This window comes from Notechis scutatus, chromosome Z, assembly GCF_049901735.1.
Source record: "Notechis scutatus isolate UNSWTSFEM ecotype Mainland chromosome Z, rNotScu1.2, whole genome shotgun sequence".
In the NCBI taxonomy this organism is placed as follows: Eukaryota; Metazoa; Chordata; class Lepidosauria; order Squamata; family Elapidae; genus Notechis; species Notechis scutatus.
The window spans coordinates 53,992,372-54,011,144 of NC_142025.1; the positions used below are offsets into that span (position 1 = coordinate 53,992,372).

Sequence of the window (18,773 nt, forward strand, 5' to 3'; positions counted from 1 at the left end):
GAAATTGTATGCTGCAGTCATCTTGGTAGAATAGAAACATAGTGGGTTGTACATATATGTATAGATAGACAGGTAGTAGAATAGATAGAACATAGAATAATAAGGTTGGATGGGAGTTTCGTCTTCTAGTCCAAGCTCCTGATCATGGCAGGAGTTCTTAAACCATTCTATACAAATTATTGTCCAGCCTCTTCTTGAAAACCTCCTGTGATAGAACACCTACAACTTCTGGAAGCCAGCCATTCCACTGATTAATTAATTGTTCTCACCCCCAGAAACTTTTCTTTAGTTTTAGGTTGGATCTCTCTTTAATGATTTTCCACCCTCCCTTTTCTATGTGAAGCCCCTAAACTACTGGAAGATTGCTATCATATCACTCCTAATCATTCTCTTCATTAGATGAAACATACCTAATTCCCACAATCATTCATCATACGTTTAGCCTCCACACTCTGGATCATCTTTGTTCTTGTCTGCACTCTTTCTGGGGTCTCAATCTTTTTTTTTTATTACGTTAATCAGATTTGGATGGAGTATTCCAAGTGTGGTCTCAACAGTGCATATAAAGTGGCATTATCACTTCACATGATCTTCACATTATCACTTCACAGGACCCTATTTTTCTCCACTGAATTTCATTTTGTTGAAGAGACCTGTGTCAAGGTCCTTCTGAATTTCTATCCAATATCTAAAGTATTAGCTATTCCTCCTAGCTTGGTATCACCTGCAAATATGATGAGTTCTCTTACTAACTCATCTAAACCTTTTATAAAGATTGGGACTAAGACAGAACCTTGAAGTATCCTTCTGCATGCTTCCCTACATGTAGATGTAGTTCCATTGAAGACTATCCATTGAGTGTGGTTGATTAGCTGTGATTCCATTTGGTGAATGTACTATCCCACATCGTTCTATCTTACAAAAAAGTAGGCTGTGGGCTACTTTGTCAAATGCTTTACTGAAGTCTAAATAAACTGCACACAGTTTCCCCTATCTACTAATTTAACCATTTTTGTCAAAGAAGGCAATAAGGGTTATCCGGCATGACCTGTTTTTGATAAACCCATGCTGGCTTCTTTTAATTATCTTGTTCATTTCTAGATGCTCACGAATTCATTTATTATCTTTTCCAGGATCTTCCCAGGTATTGATACCAAGCTGATTTGTAGTTTCTTGAATATATTTTCCCCCTTTTTATAGATTGCAACCACATGAGCTTTTTTTCCTGTCCTTTGGTAGTTCCTCTGTGCTTTAGGAGCTCTGAAAGATTCTGTTCAGTGATTCCAAGATCATGTCTGCCAGCTTCTTCAGAACTGATTACCTGTCCAAGCAGCAGGCAGAGGCAGGCGATCCTGATGCACTGCACGGGCTACAGGAAATCTTGGACAGATAATCAACTTACCTGTGCTGCACAGGCTGCGGCTGCTGCCAGACACCTTCGGCCCCTGTGCCCTCGCTGCCTCTGTTGCTGGCCAATAGTTTCTACAGTGCTTCTGCAGTCCTATGAACAAAATTCAGCCACATGGCAATCAGCCCACCCTTGTGAACAACAGCAGGGATAGTGTAGTGATGCCATACGTATCCCTCTCTGAAATGGTGCCCACTTCTGGGAGGGTGCCACATGACCTCCACTGTATAGGGAGGTTGAGGGCATAAGATTGTGAATATTTTCAAAATGGGGGTCACTTCCAATTAGACCATTATGTAGGAAGACCTTGTGACAGAGTGGCTTCTTCCCAAAGTTATATCAAAAGGGTAAATGACCAATCTGTGACAGGAATGGGGAAGGGAGGAGGGTATGGTACCCAAAGCCTATGGAGACCCAGTATGGAAGCAGAAAGCAAAGCACAGGGCACATCAGAATGGGAGGTGCCCTGGTCACCTGTGAGCTAGAGAAGTGCTGCAATACAAGCCTGGGCCTGCACTAGACTTCTCAGGGCCTTCCCACTCCTAAAGAATCTTATGCTCTGCTTCACAACCTGCCTGGTCACTTAATGACTGCAATGGGTAGAGCAGAGACTAGTCAGTAAGTGAGGCAATCACCTGGGGAGCTCACTTACAATAACAACTTGTGACCATAATAAGCATTACAGTTTTGTATCACTGACCACCTGTATTCAAATTTAAGAATATTCTTCCCATATGAATATTTCCCAAAATTATTTTAAGATTGTAGTTTTGGCTAGGATTCATCAGCTTTTTCCATATACCGTATTTGCCGGCGTATAAGATGACTTTTTTGCCCTGAAAAACATGCCTCCAATTGGGGGGGTCATCTTATACGCTGGGTCATCTTATACGCCGGCAAATAGTAATTGGGAAGCACTGCGGCTGCCAGCGGCTGAGGCACTTTTGCGCACCGTGGAAAGCGAATCCCGTGAAGCCGAAAGGGCAGCCAGCCTTCTCCCAGCTCCCAAGGAAGCGAGGCTCGCACCGCCCGAGCTCCGCTGAGGTATCCGGCTGGGGCTGTCAGGAGTTGTTACCGCTGGCGCGGCTCGCGCAGCTCCAGTCCCGCATTGCCTCGGGAAGGAAAGGCAAAACCAGGAGCCGCTGCTGCCATTGCAAAGCGCCGCCACGGCTCTTCCTTTTTGCCTTTCCTTCCCGAGGCAACGCGGACTGGAGCCGCGCGAGCTGCGCCAGCGGTAACAACTCCTGACAGCCCCAGCCGGATACCTCAGCGGAGCTCGGCGGTGCGAGCCTCGCTTTCCTTGGGAGCTGGGAGAAGGCTGGCTGCTCCTTTCGGCTTCACGGGTTTCTTTTCCACGGTGCACAAAAGTGCCTCAAAAAAAAAAAAAAGTGCAAAAGTGGAAGGCGTGCGGAAGAGGAAGCGAGTATATAACAAACTATATTTTGAGTGGAAATGTTGGGGGAGTCGTCTTATACGCCGGGTCGCCTTATACGCCGGCATATACAGTAAGCACATTAGTGCTAAAAATTTAAGACCTTGTTCAATATTTTAATTGCCTTGTTTTAGAAGGATGAGCAATCTTTTCTGCCCATTAGATTACATTTTAATTTGTAATTATATTACAAATTAATTTACATATTCTGTCAACAAAAATTTCCAAGATTCAACTTGCATATGGTTTGTGCAATGTGCATATCTGTTCAGTTTTAATGAATCAATTAAAAGTAGATGATAAGCCCACTTAAAAGCCTTTAATCAGTTGATAAAGCAGCCTTTTGTCTATTCCTTCATGGGCTTTTATGGGGGTAAAAGCCCATGAAGAAATAAGGTAAAAATTATTAGTATTCGGATCCTAAATGATTCATTAATCATAGTTCCAGGAAGATTTCCCATTCTTCCCCCCCTCAAAACAATGGATCAGAGGATATCTATTTTTTATTCTAAAATGTTGATGTATTTTTTAAAATATCCATAGGGAAAATTTAAGAAAGCTAATTGTATAGTATTGTACTATATTTTATGAATAGTAGAATTATGAACTAGTATTTCTTGTTAGAACAATACAGCAATACAGTCAACAATACAGATTTTAATAAATGTTTAAAAAACAGGTCATATGACATAGCTTCAGAATATCTACAATTTCGGAAATAGAAAAAAATCTTGCGTTTGATCCATATGAATGGATGGATAATAAAAAGAGCTACTGAAGTTTGAATTAGTTCACCAAGAAGTCTACCTATTGATGAATATTACTGTAATCACTATACCTTTAAAAATTCATAAAAGAGCAAAAAGAGTACAAAGTATGAACTAAAAGCATATTGTACTAGTAAAAGACAAATAGTTATGCTTAAATGCAATGCTAAATCTTGGTTGAATGATATCAGAGAAGACTAGTTTGCTAGCTTCTTCTAAGAATGTTGGAAGTTTCCACTTTTTGAAAAATTAGCTATTACTTCGAGCAGAGGTGTTAAACTGGCAGCCTGTGGTCCAGATACATCACACGCAGGCCACGCCCACCCCAACTCTGCGAAGGAAAAATGTTGCAAAATATCATGTGACGGCAACATGATGCCACAAGTTTGACACCCATGACTTAGAGTATGGAAAATTATAACTGTAAAGTAGCAAAATTAGCCTCAGCTGATTTAGGCATGTCTTCACATGCAAGCTGGTTTAGGCATGTGAATCACAGCAAAGATATAATTGACAAATATTTGCAAGCTGATGTCACTTAGAAAGAAGATGGGCAGCAAAGTCAGGTGGTTTAAAACTCCTACATATCTGAAAGCATTATACCACCATGAATCAGAAAGCCAGAACACAAGTAATAAAGCAGGATAAGGATTGGAACTGAAATTATAAAATTATATGCTGGGGTAGGAACTGAGCTATGGTGAAAAGGCGAGTTTTTTCCAAACAATGTTAGATAGCTAAAACAGCACTGAAAAAAAAGTTTGTTGATTTGATTTCCAGGAAAACAATTTCATTACAGGATAGGAGCAAACAAGATAACAACCGAGGGAGGGAAAAGTCTTGCTAATGCCATCAAGAAAAGTAAAACTATGTATGAAATTGGGTAAGTATGGCATTAAAAAAATGTTCTGGACAGAAACCAGTCCTCATTTAATGATGTTAATTGGAACCAGAAACTCTGCCATTGATCATAAATTAAAAAAAAAAAAACACCTATGTGACCTTGCTGCCTAGTGGCAACACTTCCAGGAGTCCAGTTGTGGTCTTTAAGCAAGGACCACATGGGTCACTAAATGAGGACCTCTCGTGACCATGACTTCCCCACTGAGTTTGCTTGCAAGAAACTGACAGGTCACAAATAGTGACTGTGGGACACTGCAATGACCATAGGTATGAAGTCTGGTTATTTAGCACCATCGTACGTTTGAACCAGTGCTGAACCAGTTGTACATAGACAAGCTGTAACTTCATTTTAACATTTATGTTGCTAAAAAGTCTAGCTTTATTAACCCTCATTTCTAATCTCATTGTTAGCTTCCTTGTCCTTCTGTACTTGACATGAAAGCATTTTCTTAGCTCCATATCTCCTATCTTTTAGAATTTTAAAAAAGATATCTAAATTTAGTTTTTAACCATTCACTGGATATAAAAGACAATGTGTAAACAAAACAAAAAAGTAACAGAAAACAAACTATACAAAAGAATAAATTAAATTCTGCATCATTGGGAACTATATAGGCAGCAACCCCTAAATAAATGTGATGAAAATTCCCAAAAGTTAATATGTGAATTGAATCTCAGGATTAAAAGCTAAATTGGGAAGTCCAAAAGAAGGGTAGCAAACTACTTTTGTATTATTGCTAAGAAAACTATGAGTGTCCACAGAATCACTGAGAGCTGAACCTGATTAAAAAAGTTTTTACATTTAAATATATTTTTATATTTATATTTATAATATATTTTAAAATATATTGAATACATTTGCAATCTTATGGAGAAGTACAAATTATAAATATCCATATTAAATTAATATGTCCAAAAAGGCATTTGCAGAGATGGAGGATCTCTCAGGAATTGGTTTGTTGATGTATGTTAAAAAAATCCAAATCAAATGTGAATAAAGGAATCTGTACTTAAAAGATTGTTCAATATATTTTGCTACTATATTAATTTTTCAGCTTAAGCTATTTTTTTACACATATATAGTTAAATCAAACAATGATGTGCTTTCCTTTTGCAATATTTTGCTATAGGAAATCTGGCAGTTAACAAGGAAAATTAAATTTAATTGGAATTGTATAAGGATTAGTTGACAGAACTCACTGACTTTGGACAAGTTTACTCTCACAGAGTTAGTGTTGTAGGAATAAAATAAGGGGATAAGAGGTTTTAGACTTGAGTTTCCAGAGAAAAAAACCAGGAAATAAATGCAACATATAAAAATGCAACATAAAAAAATGAATAAGTTTATTTTTTTTTATTCATTCTGTTCCCGTATAATGTTAAACCATATGCATAGGTATTCCTTGATTTATGACCACAATTTCGGTGTAGAATTTCTATTGTAAGCCATTACCATCATAAGGTGAGTCAGCTTATAATCGGACCTGATTTTACTGACATTATTATAACAGTCATAAGAATCACATAGTTATAATTCAACTCATGTAGTTGCTAGTGCAAATCCAGTTAAGCAATGGTTTTTGTCAGAAACCAGCAAAAACATTACAAATCATGATCACAGGATACTGCAACAGATTGTAAACAGTTTGCTATGTACCCAAAATTATGATCACATGACTGCAGGGATGAGATGACAGATTTAAGTTCAAATTTAAATTGTAACTGAATTTTTCAGAAATTGCCATTAATTCAAGCCATTATTTAGTAAATGGTTGTAAGTCAAGAACTACCTATATTTTATCTATAGATTATTGAAAAAGGCACAATTGACCTAATTCACATATTATGCTAAACCTGAACATGCTATTGCCATTCTAAGCACTTTCCCTGTATGAGGACTTCAATTTCCTGAATTCTCAACTAGTGTGATCTGTCTATGGAAATTCTCAGTTATTCAGGTCATGGTTGTCCCAAAGATGCTTTCTAGGCAGAAAGCCCAGTTGCCTTTTTTTTTTAAAAAAAGCACCTTTGAGATAGTGTGATTCTGATGGCTTATCGTAATGTATGAAGCTAGGAATTAGGAGATGTGAGTTCTAGTCTGCCGTAGGCATGAAAGCCAACTGGGTAACTTTGGCCAGTCACTCTGCCTCAGATTAATTTGCCTCAAAGACTTGCTATTGTGGGGAAAAGGTAAGGATAGAAAGGAGTATTCTTGCTGGATTGAGTTATTTATAAACATAATAAACACAGGATTTTAAAAATATTTTTAAAAACTCATGATGATAACGTTCTTTAATGTACCTGGTCTTTTTGTCTGGCAGAATGTGGGGTAACAAGATTGGAGATGAAGGAGCAAAGGCTTTTGCGGAGGCATTGAAAAATCACCCCACCTTAACCAATATCAGGTAAAATACTTATGAGTAGACTGATATTCATGCCACATGCCACCCAAAAGGCCATCTAGGTTTCAGAATTGCTCAGTGAACTTTGCGGAACCAACATTACCCTTTTGTGCAGAACCTCAATATTCTGGTGTCATTCTCAACATTACCTCTCTTTTCTCTTTCATCCTATCATCCAGGGCATCACAATGCCATTTTTTAAATTCCCCACAATACTTTTGCCAGGGCCTTATTTATACAGTTATAACATTGGAGAAAATTCAAAGCTTGGCTAGATAGAACAACCAAATATTGTTTGGAGAAATACCTTTGCAGACAGTTGGGTCACCTTTCTGCAGCCCTTTGATTCTATTCTGACCATGATCATTCAAAATTTCTGTTACACTTTCTTGCCATTTTGAGATAGAAAACATGTAAAAATTAAAGGGGCATGTCGAACTAAAAATGTTTCTCAAAGTTGTCCAAATATCCTTCTATCAACAGAAAATCTCTTTTCTGCCATCAAGTAATGGTTTAGATTTCTGCAATGTAGATATGATAGCCCAAAACATGGATTATATAGTCACATTCTGTGATCCTCCCCCTCACATATAAGTACAGCTCTAACATTCTAGTAGATCAACCATCCTATTGTAAGTAAAAAGCAGTCAGTTCAAAAAAGACATGAGCTTTTTTGAAAAGGAACTGTGGCACCTGTGGAATTCTAGAGGGTCTGATAAACATTTAGCAATGGATTTTAAAGGATAAAGTAGAGCATCAACCATTTAAAGCATCAAATGTAAGTGTAAGATGTTTTAAACACAGTATGGCAATTAGAAAATATTGGCAGTCTATATTTGACTATAAAAAAACCCATTAAAAATAAAATCGGCATTGGCATCCCCTCAAAATTTAACAAGGTGACTTTTAAAAGATTTCTTTTTTAAAAGAAAAAGAGGTGGTAGGGATGTCCATCACTTTTCTTTCATCTTTCAAACATCTGCTAGTTTTAATAAGAAATGTAGGCATTTCTAGTTCCTCCACAAGATGGCAAGCTTTACTGGATTTCTTTTGGATAAATGGCTGTGTTGCAACATCCTGAGGTTCTGTGGTATAACCTCCTGAGTTCCATGATGTGATATCCTGAGTGGATGGCTGTGATGTAAAGTTCCGGGTTTTGGTTTGGCTCCGAGTTTGAGGTCTGGCAATATGTTCATGGTGTGTGTCAGTTTGCTTAGTTTGGGGGTCAGGAGGTGTGGCAGCTGGTGATACAGCCATGGTCTGGTTTCTGGACAGTGGTTGCCTTTCGTCTATGGGATAGGTTTGGGTTTGAGTCTGGTGAGGGAGATTGGTGGTGGCGTCATGTGTTGTTTTGGGTCCGGTGTTGGTTTTCGTGGCTGGGACTCGTTTGTTGATAAGGGCTAGTTTCCAGATGTCTGGTAGGTGGGAGGTATCATCCCGTTTATTCATGTTATGGGAATGTTTCTCTATTTCAATGGCTTCCCTGATTATTCTCTTGTTGAAATGTTCAGTATTAGAGATTAATTTGGTTCTCTCAAAATTAATTTCATGTCCTGTGGCTTTAAGGTGCTGGAAAAGGAAGGAAGTATTTTCTGACTGCATTCTTGTGTTCTGTGATGTGTGCATTTATTCTCCTGTTGGTTTGTCCAATGTATGTGGCTGGGCAATTGTTGCATGGTATTTCATAAACTCCTTGGTTTTCTAGCTGGATCTTGTCCTTGAGGTTTCTTAGGATGTTGGCTATCTTTTTGTCAGTGCCAAAGGCTGTCCTGATATTGTGTTTGTGGAGAATTTTGCTGATTTAATCGATGGTGCCTTTGATGTAGGGGAGGAGGGCGATACCGTTGTCCTGTTCTGTGTCTCGGTTTTGGGGGGGTGTCTCCCTTAGGATTAGGTTGTTAATTGTGTTTCTTTGGAATCCGTTGGAAATTAATATGTTAATGAGGGTCTCAGGTGGTCTTTGTCAGCTAGGCGCTTGGTTCTGGAGATGAGGGTCTTGGCTATGGAGTTGATCTGTGCGGGGTGGTGATGAGATTGTGCGTTTAAGTAGTGGTTGGTGTCTGTTTTCTTCCGGTGGATGGTGTGTCCTAGGGAGCCATTGGGTTTTTTGTAAATTAGGACGTCCAGGAAGGGAAGTTGGTTATTGGCTTCTGTTTCCATGGTGAATTGTATTTTGGGGTGTAGGCTGTTGAGATACACAAAGAAGGAACACCACTCAGACCCATAGTCAGCTCCATAGGCTCACCTCTACAGAATCTTGCCAAATTTCTTGCCAAACAACTCCAGCCCTACAGAATCCATTACCTCACACGTACAAAACTCTTTCCACTTCATAGAAACAGTAAAGAAACAAAACCTACAACCCAGCAACCTACTCATGATCTTCGATGTCATATCCCTCTTCACCCAAGTACCCATTAAAGAAGACTTGACAGTTATCCAAAACAAATACAACCCCCCTAAGCACATCCTTGATCTGACCAACCACTGCCTAACCAACACATACTTCATCTACAATGGACAAAGATACAAACAGATAGAAGGAGCACCTATGGGATCACCCCTCTCACCCGTCATTGCTAACCTATACATGGAACACTTTGAAACCAACGCTCTAGACAAATCCGAACACAAACCCATATATATACATATATATACATGTGTGTGTGTGTGTGTGTGTGTGTGTAGGTCTAGGTGTGTTCGGGTCTTTTCCCGTGTAAGATTAAGAGTATCTTGGTGACGTTTCGGCGAGGTCCCACTCGCCATCCTCAGGCTGGTGCTTTCGGCTTCGTGCCAGTGCAAGCAGTGTGTGATCGGAACTGCCATCTCTCTATAAATACTGGTGGTGGGGGCTGGTGTGCTGGGCTGGTTGGCTGCGCTGCTGCCTCTTGATTGGTTGAAGGAGTTGATGTTGGTATAACGGGCTATGTGATGGCCATGTGAGTTTTGTTGTGGAGATATCCTGGATTTGTGCTGTAATCTCCTGGGTTGTTTGTTTTGTAGTGATCTTTTTCCATTAGCCTCTCGTGTTTTAACGGCTTGGGTAATGGGTTATGTGATGGCTTGCGAGTTCTTTTGTTGTGGTATCCTGGGTCCTACGTTGTAATCTCCTGGGTTGTTTGTGTTTTGATCTCCTTTCCATTAGCCTCCTGTGTAGTAACGCCTTGGGTAATGGGTTGTGTGATGATCTTGTGAGACTTATTGCTGTGGTATCCTTGGTCTTGTGCTGTGATATCCTGGGTCATTTGCTGTGTTGCAACTTCTTGAGTTCTTGTGGTGTAATTTCCTGAGTATTTTGATGTGATATCCTGAGCGGGTGGCTGTGATGTAGCATTCTGGGTTTTAGTCTGGCTTCGAGTTTGGGGTCTGGGTCTGTGTTCTTGGCGTGTATCAGCTTGCTTGGTTTTGGGGTCGGGGGTGCAACAGCTGGCGAAGCAGCCGTGGTCTGTTTTCTGGATGGTGGTTGTCCTTCGTTTATAGGATGGGCTTGGGCCTGGGTCTGATGAGGGGGATTGGCGGTGGTGTCCCGTGTTGTTTTGGGTCTGGTGTTGGTTTTCGTGGCTGGGACTCATTTGTTGGTGAGGGCTAGCTTCCAGATGTCTGGTAGGCGGGAGGTATCGTCCTGTCTATTCATATTATGGGGGTGTTTCACTATCTCGATGACTTCCCTGATTATTCTCTTGCTGGAGTGTTCAGTGTTGGATATTAATTTGTTTCCTTCGAAATTAATTTCATGTCCTTTGGCTTTAAGGTGCTGGAAGAGGGAGAAAGTATTTTCTTCTCTTCTGACTGCGTTTTTGTGTTCTGCGATACGTGCATTCTCCTGTTGGTTTGTCCAATGTATGTGGCTGGGCAATTGTTGCATGGTATTTCATAAACTCCTTGGTTTTCTAGCCAGATCTTGTCTTTGGGGTTTCTTAGGATGTTGGCTATTTTTTGGTCAGTGCCGAAGGCTGTCCTGATATTGTGTTTGTGGAGAATTTTGCTAATTTTGTCTCTGGTGCCTTTGATGTAGGGGAGGAGTACGATACCGTTGTCTTCTTCTGAGTCTTGGTTTTTTGGGGGTATCTCTTTTCAGATTAGATTGGTGATAGTGTTTCTTTGGAATCCGTTGGAAATTAATACGTTAGTGAGGGTGTGTAGTTCTGTTCTCAAGTGGTCTTTGTCAGCTAGGCGTTTGGTTCTGGAGATGAGGGTCTTGGCTACAGAGTTGATCTGTGCAGGGTGGTGATGGGATTGTGCATTTAGGTAGCAGTTGGTGTGTGTTTTTTTCTGGTAGATGGTGTGTCCTAGGGAGCCATTGGGTTTTTTGTAAATTAGGACATCCAGGAAGGGAAGTTGGTTGTTGATTTCTGTTTCCATGGTGTAGGTTGGGGTGTAGGTTGTTAAGATGTGTGAGGAAGTTGTCCAGTTTTTCTTTCCCGTGTGGCCAAATTACGAAAGTGTCATCCACATATCTGAGCCAGAGTTTGGGTTTGTGTTCGGATTTGTCTAGAGCGTTGGTTTCAAAGTGTTCCATGTATAGGTTAGCGATGACGGGTGAGGGGGTGATCCCATGGGTGCTCCTTCTGTCTGTTTGTATCTTTGTCCATTGTAGATGAAGTATGTGTTGGTTAGGCAGTGGTTGGTCAGATCTAGGATGTGTTTGGGGGGGTTGTATTTGTTTTGGATGGCTGTCAAGGCTTCTTTGATGGGTACTTGGGTGAAGAGGGATATGACATCGAAGCTCACGAGTAGGTCACTGGGTTGTAGGTTTTACTATTGTTACAAAGAAATGAATCATGTTCTTAGTGCTGAAGAAGAGAAATTATCTTATTTGCAATCACTGGCTAACGGAGTATGAGGATCCCAAGGTTTTTTTCTACCAAGTGAGATGTTTTATTTTGAATAACAGACCTTCATCCCATATCAGTACTTACTTTCACACTCCATTTTTTTTTTAAAAAGATAAATTTTAGGCAAAAGTTCTTTGACCTGACCTGAAGAAACATCCATTCTTTAACTTATTCCCTTATTTCCTTGATGATGGTCTTGTGGTAAAGTCTGTGCTCTATGTACAGCCCAGCAGTGGGAGAATATGCCAATTACCCATCCCAAGAGGATTTTTTAACTAGAAACCAGAGAAGGAGAGTTCAGAGACTTTCTGGAAGAGCTTGTGCCCTGAGCCAAATATGTCCATCCCCTTATTTCCTTCAGAAAAAAATGGTAAATATGCTGCTATCTTGGAGGATTTATTGGCAGAAAATTCTTTATCTAGTAATAGTAACATTTTTTAGTGAATTGCTCTATTTCAATTTTATGAATATTTTAAAAACTCTTTATGTAGTGTAAACCACCTAGAGCTCTATAAGTAAATAACATACAAATAAATATGGAAGGAAAGAAACTGTTCAAGGAGGAAGGCTTCTGTTTCCAGAACCTTAATGATTTCTAAGCTTGGGAATTCCCATTCCCCTTCAAAACTTTTGTGCTTGTTTTCCAGGAGGAAAACAGTGGTGATTTGGGATAAATATTCAGTTAGTAAACATTTGTAGACTGTTCTGTATTTGCCTCATAATTAATGTAGTTTGTGTATTTGTAGTCTCTTTTTTCACAAACATCTATTCAAAGACTTAATAAGAGAGGTTCTTATTTTTCCAAAGCTCTAGGATGGTTTGTAGTGGCAATAAAAAGTATGACGTGGAAAGTTGGTTAATGAATTTCATTAGGGCACTTATTTTCCCAAGAATAGTAACTACTATCAGTGACAATGGAACTTCTAGTCCGAGAACTTCATGTCTTTTGGTTTCTCAGTCAGCTGCAGAAAGATACTAGTAAGCGGTTTTGACTTCTCATCTTCCCAATTGTTGGATTGTTTTTAGATAAAGTTCTGGTTAGATTTGTTTGTTTCAAGGGCAACACCTTTAGCCCTGCTTCTAACTGCACTCTAATCTTAGACATTTTAAATTAGTGTTTTTCTTGAAGAAGATTCAAGTCCCAGAATTTCCCAACCAGCTTACATAAAGAAACACTGTTACAAACTTGGGAATAAAAAATGTTTTTCCCTGAATTTGTTATTGCAGCCCCTGAAGGCAGCAGGGCGACTGACCTCTCTTTGAACTCGTATCAAGTGCATAGAAATGAATATATGGCTATAATTCCTGGAGAGTTCAGGAGACACAATTTGAGGGACTAGGGAGCTGAATTCCTTTTCATATTTTCCAAATAGTTTGTTCTTTCACTTTGCTCCCATGCTTGCCTTGCAGTCATGCTTTTCTTCATTAATACAGCTTGAGATGCTATGCTCAAAATATTGTGAAAATGTGGGAGACTTTCTTTAGTTAGTTATCTACAGATAATGTATCCTGCCAACAGCTAATTAATTGTTTCCAGAATCCATTTTCAGTACAAATAGAGCTTAGGAAATCTTTCCAGTTTCTTCTTCTGTGTTAAGATATGTGTAACTCCCTAAGATAGCATCTGCAGAATTTTCAGTTAATTTGTTAAAAGTATGATTTAAAACATAATCAAAATACTTAATGCTGTTTGGATGGTACTACTTTCTGGATTTTTAAAACTCTTTCTCCATCATTTGCTTCACAGTCTTGCCTTTAACAGCATCACTACAGAAGGAGGTAAAAGCCTTGCAGAAGCGATGAAACACAACAATGGTATAAATATATTTTGGTAAGGAACTTGAAGGAGATGGAGATAAGCTTTAAGAGTCTTGAACATCCTCTTTTTGCAAAAGTGGCGGAAGAAATCTGCTTCACAGCATCCTAACCCTCTGGGGAGGAACATTAAAAATCACAGCCTTGTCAAATGTCTTTCTCGCATGTATGATTCCAGAAAGAACTGGAAAAGCTTAGGTTCCACTAAGTTAGATTGATGCATAAGCTAATTCTGAACAACCTATGAAACTTTGACAGTTTGAGAAAGGAATAAAATAAAGAGTGACTAATCAACCATTAACTTGTCCTAATCTGAACGTTTTGATAATTTCAAACTAAGAAGGAACATGTTATGCCTCAGAATGCCATTATCTCTGTCCATCTCCACATAGGAAGATGAGATCACAACAGTAGCCCGGTTCTGGGGAGACTAGCTAGGAATGTTGGCCAAGCTAAAAGACAAATCACAGGAGGAAAAAGAAAGAGGAAAACAAAGATGCAGGCCATATTTTTTATAGATTTATAGACTCTAGTCAAGTATTAATTATTTTTGTTATTGTAGTCTCTTGAGAATGGAAGCAGGGCTACTTGGTTGACCCCATCTATGTACAATTGGGATGGAATATTTGAAACAGAAACTGCCTCTTTTTATATAGGCATTTATGTAGTTCAATAGTCATTTATTTTTTATTTCTTAGATATTTTAAATCATGCCTTTATTACTTTTACACACAACTCAAGACAGTGAACATTCCTAATATCCCTTCCTCCAGGGGCTGCAGTGGCTCACATGCTAAGATGCTGGGCCTGCACATCACTGAGGTAGACAGCTCTGTGGCTCGATTCCCATGAGTGAATAAACCATGGAAGGACAAGAAAGGAGCCTCCCCTGATTGCCTACTGGCATTCAGGCATCCCGCTCAAAAATTTTCCTTTCCTGGCTAACACATGCCATACGCTAAATAAATAAAATCCCTTCCTCTTCCTATTTTTCCCACAACAACCACATCAGGTGGGTTGGGGTGAGAACGAGTGACTGGTCCCAAATCACCTTGTCAGATGGTTTTTATGCCTGAGGAAGGTCTACACCTCACAGTGTCCTGGTTTGTAGGTCAGCATCTTAATCCCTACCCCAAACTGGCCATGAAATAGGAATTCCTGATTTCAGACCTTCTGTTGTAACACATAGTGCAGGCACCCTAAATTAGAATTGCATGATAATATGGTCATTTGGAAGGGATAAGCTAAGGTTTCCCAGTTTGAAGAGAGTAGAACAATGGGTACTGGAAGAGTTGAGCCAGTATTCCCAAATCTTGAAATAAAAATCTTATTTTCACAAACCTGGAATCAAAGAGAAAGGGAAAAAAAGCTTTGTACTAAAAAGAGAAAGACACTGGCAGCTGAGAAGGAAACTAAACTTATACTCAGGATAAGTTCAGGATATCAAAGATAATAAAAAACAGATCTGTCAATATCTAGAACATTGATCGCCAACTGGTGGACCAAAGCCCACTGGTGAGAAAATTTTGGTGGTCAGCAGAAAAATGTCCCCCCAGCCTCCCCCAAGCAATTAATCCAGGCTGTGTGGGAACACAAGGCTGCGCTGCCCACATGGCCTGCCCACCCACAGGCCCCCACCCTTTGGCTGAGCACAAACCTGCAAAAGCAGCGCAGCCCTCACCGGCCAGGACGAGGTAATGGTGCTGTTGCAGCAAAAGGGGCTGGTGGCACAGGCAGGCTGAAGCGGTGATGGAGATGGCCGGAAGGTGCAGGAGCACCACACTACTTGCATTTGCATGGCACTCCCATACCTTCCAGCTTGCCTCTCTTGAACTGGGCTCTTCCTCGATGGCCGCAGGCTGTAGGGATGGCCTGGGGCAGGAAAAGTATCAGCTGGTGGTGGTGGGAGGGGGCGGAAGGGGCAAGTCTGCACTCACCATCCAGTGCAGAGGTTCGGAATGGGATGTTGGTGTCAGTTTTCTCATCCCTCTTGGTGCTCTGCTCTGCTGCCCCAGCCATTGCTGCCTGGGGAAGGCACAGGAAAAGAAAGCAAGTAGAAACATAGCTCTCACTGGGGTAAAAGAGCTGAGATCAAGGAAGGCACAGGCAAGATGTAAGATGCTGCCTTTGAAAAGCGACATTTTCTGTTGCCTGTGCCTTCCGCGATCTCTGCTCTTTCGCCCCACCGAGAGTCATGTTTCTGCTCGCTTTCTTTTCCTTTGCCTTCCCTGGGCAGTGATGCTGGGGCCATGGAGGGGCCACAGAGATGTCAGGGCTGCTCTCCCCCTCAGCAAGCCAGGCCTGGAGAAACATGAAGAATTGCGGGCGAGCAATTCTTTTTTTAAAAAAAAAAAAAACAAGTTTTATTAATTTTTAAAACACACAAATTATCATTATTCATTACATGTTTAAACCTTTTTTCATTGTCAATTTAACAAGTCAGATAAATTATGATTCTGTTTTAAACCATTTCAATACAACATACCAAAACCTCTTATTCAATTTCTCTTTACTTCTCTTTACTCTTATTCAATATCATTATTATTATTTCATCTGTTTCTTTCTGACTTAGTTACCATTATTCTCATTCTATATTTCTACAAGTTTTAACTAATTCTCCCCCCCAAAAAGACATATACACACAACACACAAAACATAAAAAAAATCTTTTTGGAAAGTAACTTGGACCCAGGTGTCTCTCTCTTCATGGACTTCAATTATATTCATGCTCATCTTACATATCATTACTTATTTTATTTACCATTCTAAGCCTTCTATATTAACTTCCCCACATATTTCACACTTCTTACTTCTATCTTAATTAATCATCTTAGTTTGAATCATTATATTTATATCTTTTGTCCATTTTTTATCATCCCTTTGTCTCATTCCTTATAAAAAAAAAAAAGAAAATAAGTTTCTCCTGAAATCATTAATCAGAGTATGATGCCTTTCTATCTCCCCCCTAAGTTAATCAAATTAATCTTTAAAATAATATCTAATACCCAATCCGATTTTGCTTGGTACATTCTATCTAACTAATACATCCAACATAATTAAGTACATAATTAGACAATAAATCCAAATATTAAAAAAGATACTATAATAAAAATTTTATAATAACATCAATACTTATTAAACTCTTTAATTAAAACAATATTCTAAACCTCCCTATTATTAAGTTTTAAAGCCAATCATTTTTAAACATTTTAACATTTAATCTCTTATCAACTCTTAAACCATTACAATACTACCATCTCATCTTATGTACATTGCAAAATCTTTTTTTTTTTTAAATTATACTTTATCCATTATCCATAAAAAATTTCTTTTTTCCATTTAATTTCAAAACATTGTAGCTTTTCTCCACCTTTTCCCTTTCTTTCTTCTCCCAACAAACCTTTCTACCCCCCTTCTTCTAGCCTCTGCCTTACCAGCTTCCCTTCTCTGTCGTATTCCTTTTCCCTTTTGTTTACTATCATCATATTGGTTTTGCACCTTATTTTTCCCTTTCTTAAATGTTTTTTAGATCTTAAGTCCTTAAGTCCTTTAGTTTTCTTCTTTTCTCTTCTTTTCTTTTCTTTCTCTCTTCCTTTTTTCTGGATCAAATTCTGAGATTCATTAAAAATGGCTCCTTCCTTTCTTTCTTGTTCCTCTGCTGTCTTCATCTGTTGTAATGTTTGTTGATAATTAATAAGCGCCATTTCTAAAAAAAGGAAAGCTTCTTCCACACCATCTTTACCATTTTTTTTTGCTTGTTCATATTCTTTTCTTAGTTCCTCAACAGAGAGAGCCATTATAAATCTTTTCTTTTCTTTTCCCCTTCTTTCTTCTTACAACAACCAGAATATTCAAAAGAAAATAAAAAAAATAAAACAGTCCCAAAGTTATCAGTCAGTCCAAACCAAGGCAGAGTTCTCACTTTCTCCTTCTGGGGTAATATCAATCCAAGAGAAAGAAAGTCCAAATCTGTTTAAAATCTTATTACAATATATTCTAGTCTTCAAATCCTTAAGGCATCTGCTCCAACAAAGTCTTAGCATACAAATATTTTCTTTTAATCCTCTCTTCCCACTCATCGCTTAAAACCAATTTTCACCTAAAAGAAATAGGTTTCTTAATATCCAGTTATTTATTCCGTAGGAAAAGAGGGAAAGCTATCCTTTCAGCACCTTCAAACAGCCGCTTTTTTCCTCTTCTGGCAGGTATTATTCAGAAAGTCATACTTTTCAGGAATTTTATTAAATATGTCTTAGAGTCCTAGGAGCCAAGAAAAACTTTCTCCTCTCAATCACTTTCTCCACTTCCTCCTGCGCATTCTTACCCGGCTGCCAGCTTCTTTGTGGCGGCCATTACAGACCGCCGCTGCACCGTCCTGGGAAAAGGGAGTTCTGCCGGCCAGGAGGGGGTCTGCAACACCCCAAACCCTTCTCCGGATCCCCCTACCTTCAGCTGCCCCTGCAGGGCAGCTCTAGCTCCGCACCCGTCTGGGTCGGAGCCCCAAAACGGCTAGCGCGGCAGGGATCGCGCAGCCGCAAATCCCTGCCGCCGCGAAGCCGACAAACCGGAAGTCCCGGGCGAGCAATTCTTCATGTTCCTCCACACATTTCCAGCATGCTCTCCTCTGTCTTGAAGTAGGATTGAGTGGGGGGAAGGGAGCAGGGGGAAGGGTAGGAGGGAAGGACAAGCCCAGCTGGCTTTCCTTTGGCATGGGGCATGGGGAGGAAGAGCAAATGCCCAGACCAAAAGAGCGCCAAGGAAGACAGGCTTCTAATAACCAGCCTGTTTGTGCAGGCGAGAGCTCAAGCTTTTCTGGACTTGACCCCCCCCCCTTTGGAGGGACACTTCTCTGCTTGTAAGCGGCGGGAGAAACTTGGAGCTTAGCCTCAGGGAGTCCTCTTGTATGGAGGCTGAAGGGGGGTTGTTGCCTGGTTATTAGGAGCCTGTCTTCTTCGGTGCTTCCAGCCCGGCCCTCCCTCCCTCCCCCAACTCCAAGCAGTCACACCTGGCAAAGGAGGGAAAGGTTTCCTCTGACTTGAGGGGGATATGAAATGACAGGAGACCAAATGGCGGGGGGGCTCTGCTTTTCTTCCATTTGAGGAAGAGCCAGTTCCTCCCCGTCCAGATCTTCCCAGCCTTCAGGCACCATGTGGCTTCTTTTTTTTTTTTTTTTTAAACAAGTTTTATTAATTTTTAAAACACACAAATTAT

General features: G+C 39.9%; 2 protein-coding genes across 19 annotated transcripts in view; one reads left to right on the plus strand and one right to left on the minus strand.

The window, feature by feature from the left end:
- ZNRF2 (zinc and ring finger 2) overlaps positions 1-18,773 on the minus strand; it is a 282,520-nt gene that overhangs the window by 58,528 nt on the left and 205,219 nt on the right. The window lies entirely within an intron of this gene.
- NOD1 (nucleotide binding oligomerization domain containing 1) overlaps positions 1-18,773 on the plus strand; it is a 94,236-nt gene that overhangs the window by 32,348 nt on the left and 43,115 nt on the right. For 11 of the 18 annotated variants that reach the window (XR_015745752.1, XM_087946079.1, XM_087946077.1 and 8 more), the window contains 3 exons: positions 4,407-4,490; positions 6,832-6,915; positions 13,495-13,578. Coding sequence is in view for 16 of the 18 variants with exons in the window: in XM_087946079.1 (XP_087802205.1) it covers positions 4,407-4,490; positions 6,832-6,915; positions 13,495-13,578 (252 nt within the window). In the remaining 2 variants the exon portion in view is untranslated. Of the gene's footprint in view, positions 1-4,387; positions 4,491-6,831; positions 6,916-13,494; positions 13,580-18,773 lie in introns of those variants that run through there. The other 7 variants (XM_087946080.1, XM_087946087.1, XR_015745753.1 and 4 more) reach the window with 6 other exon arrangements.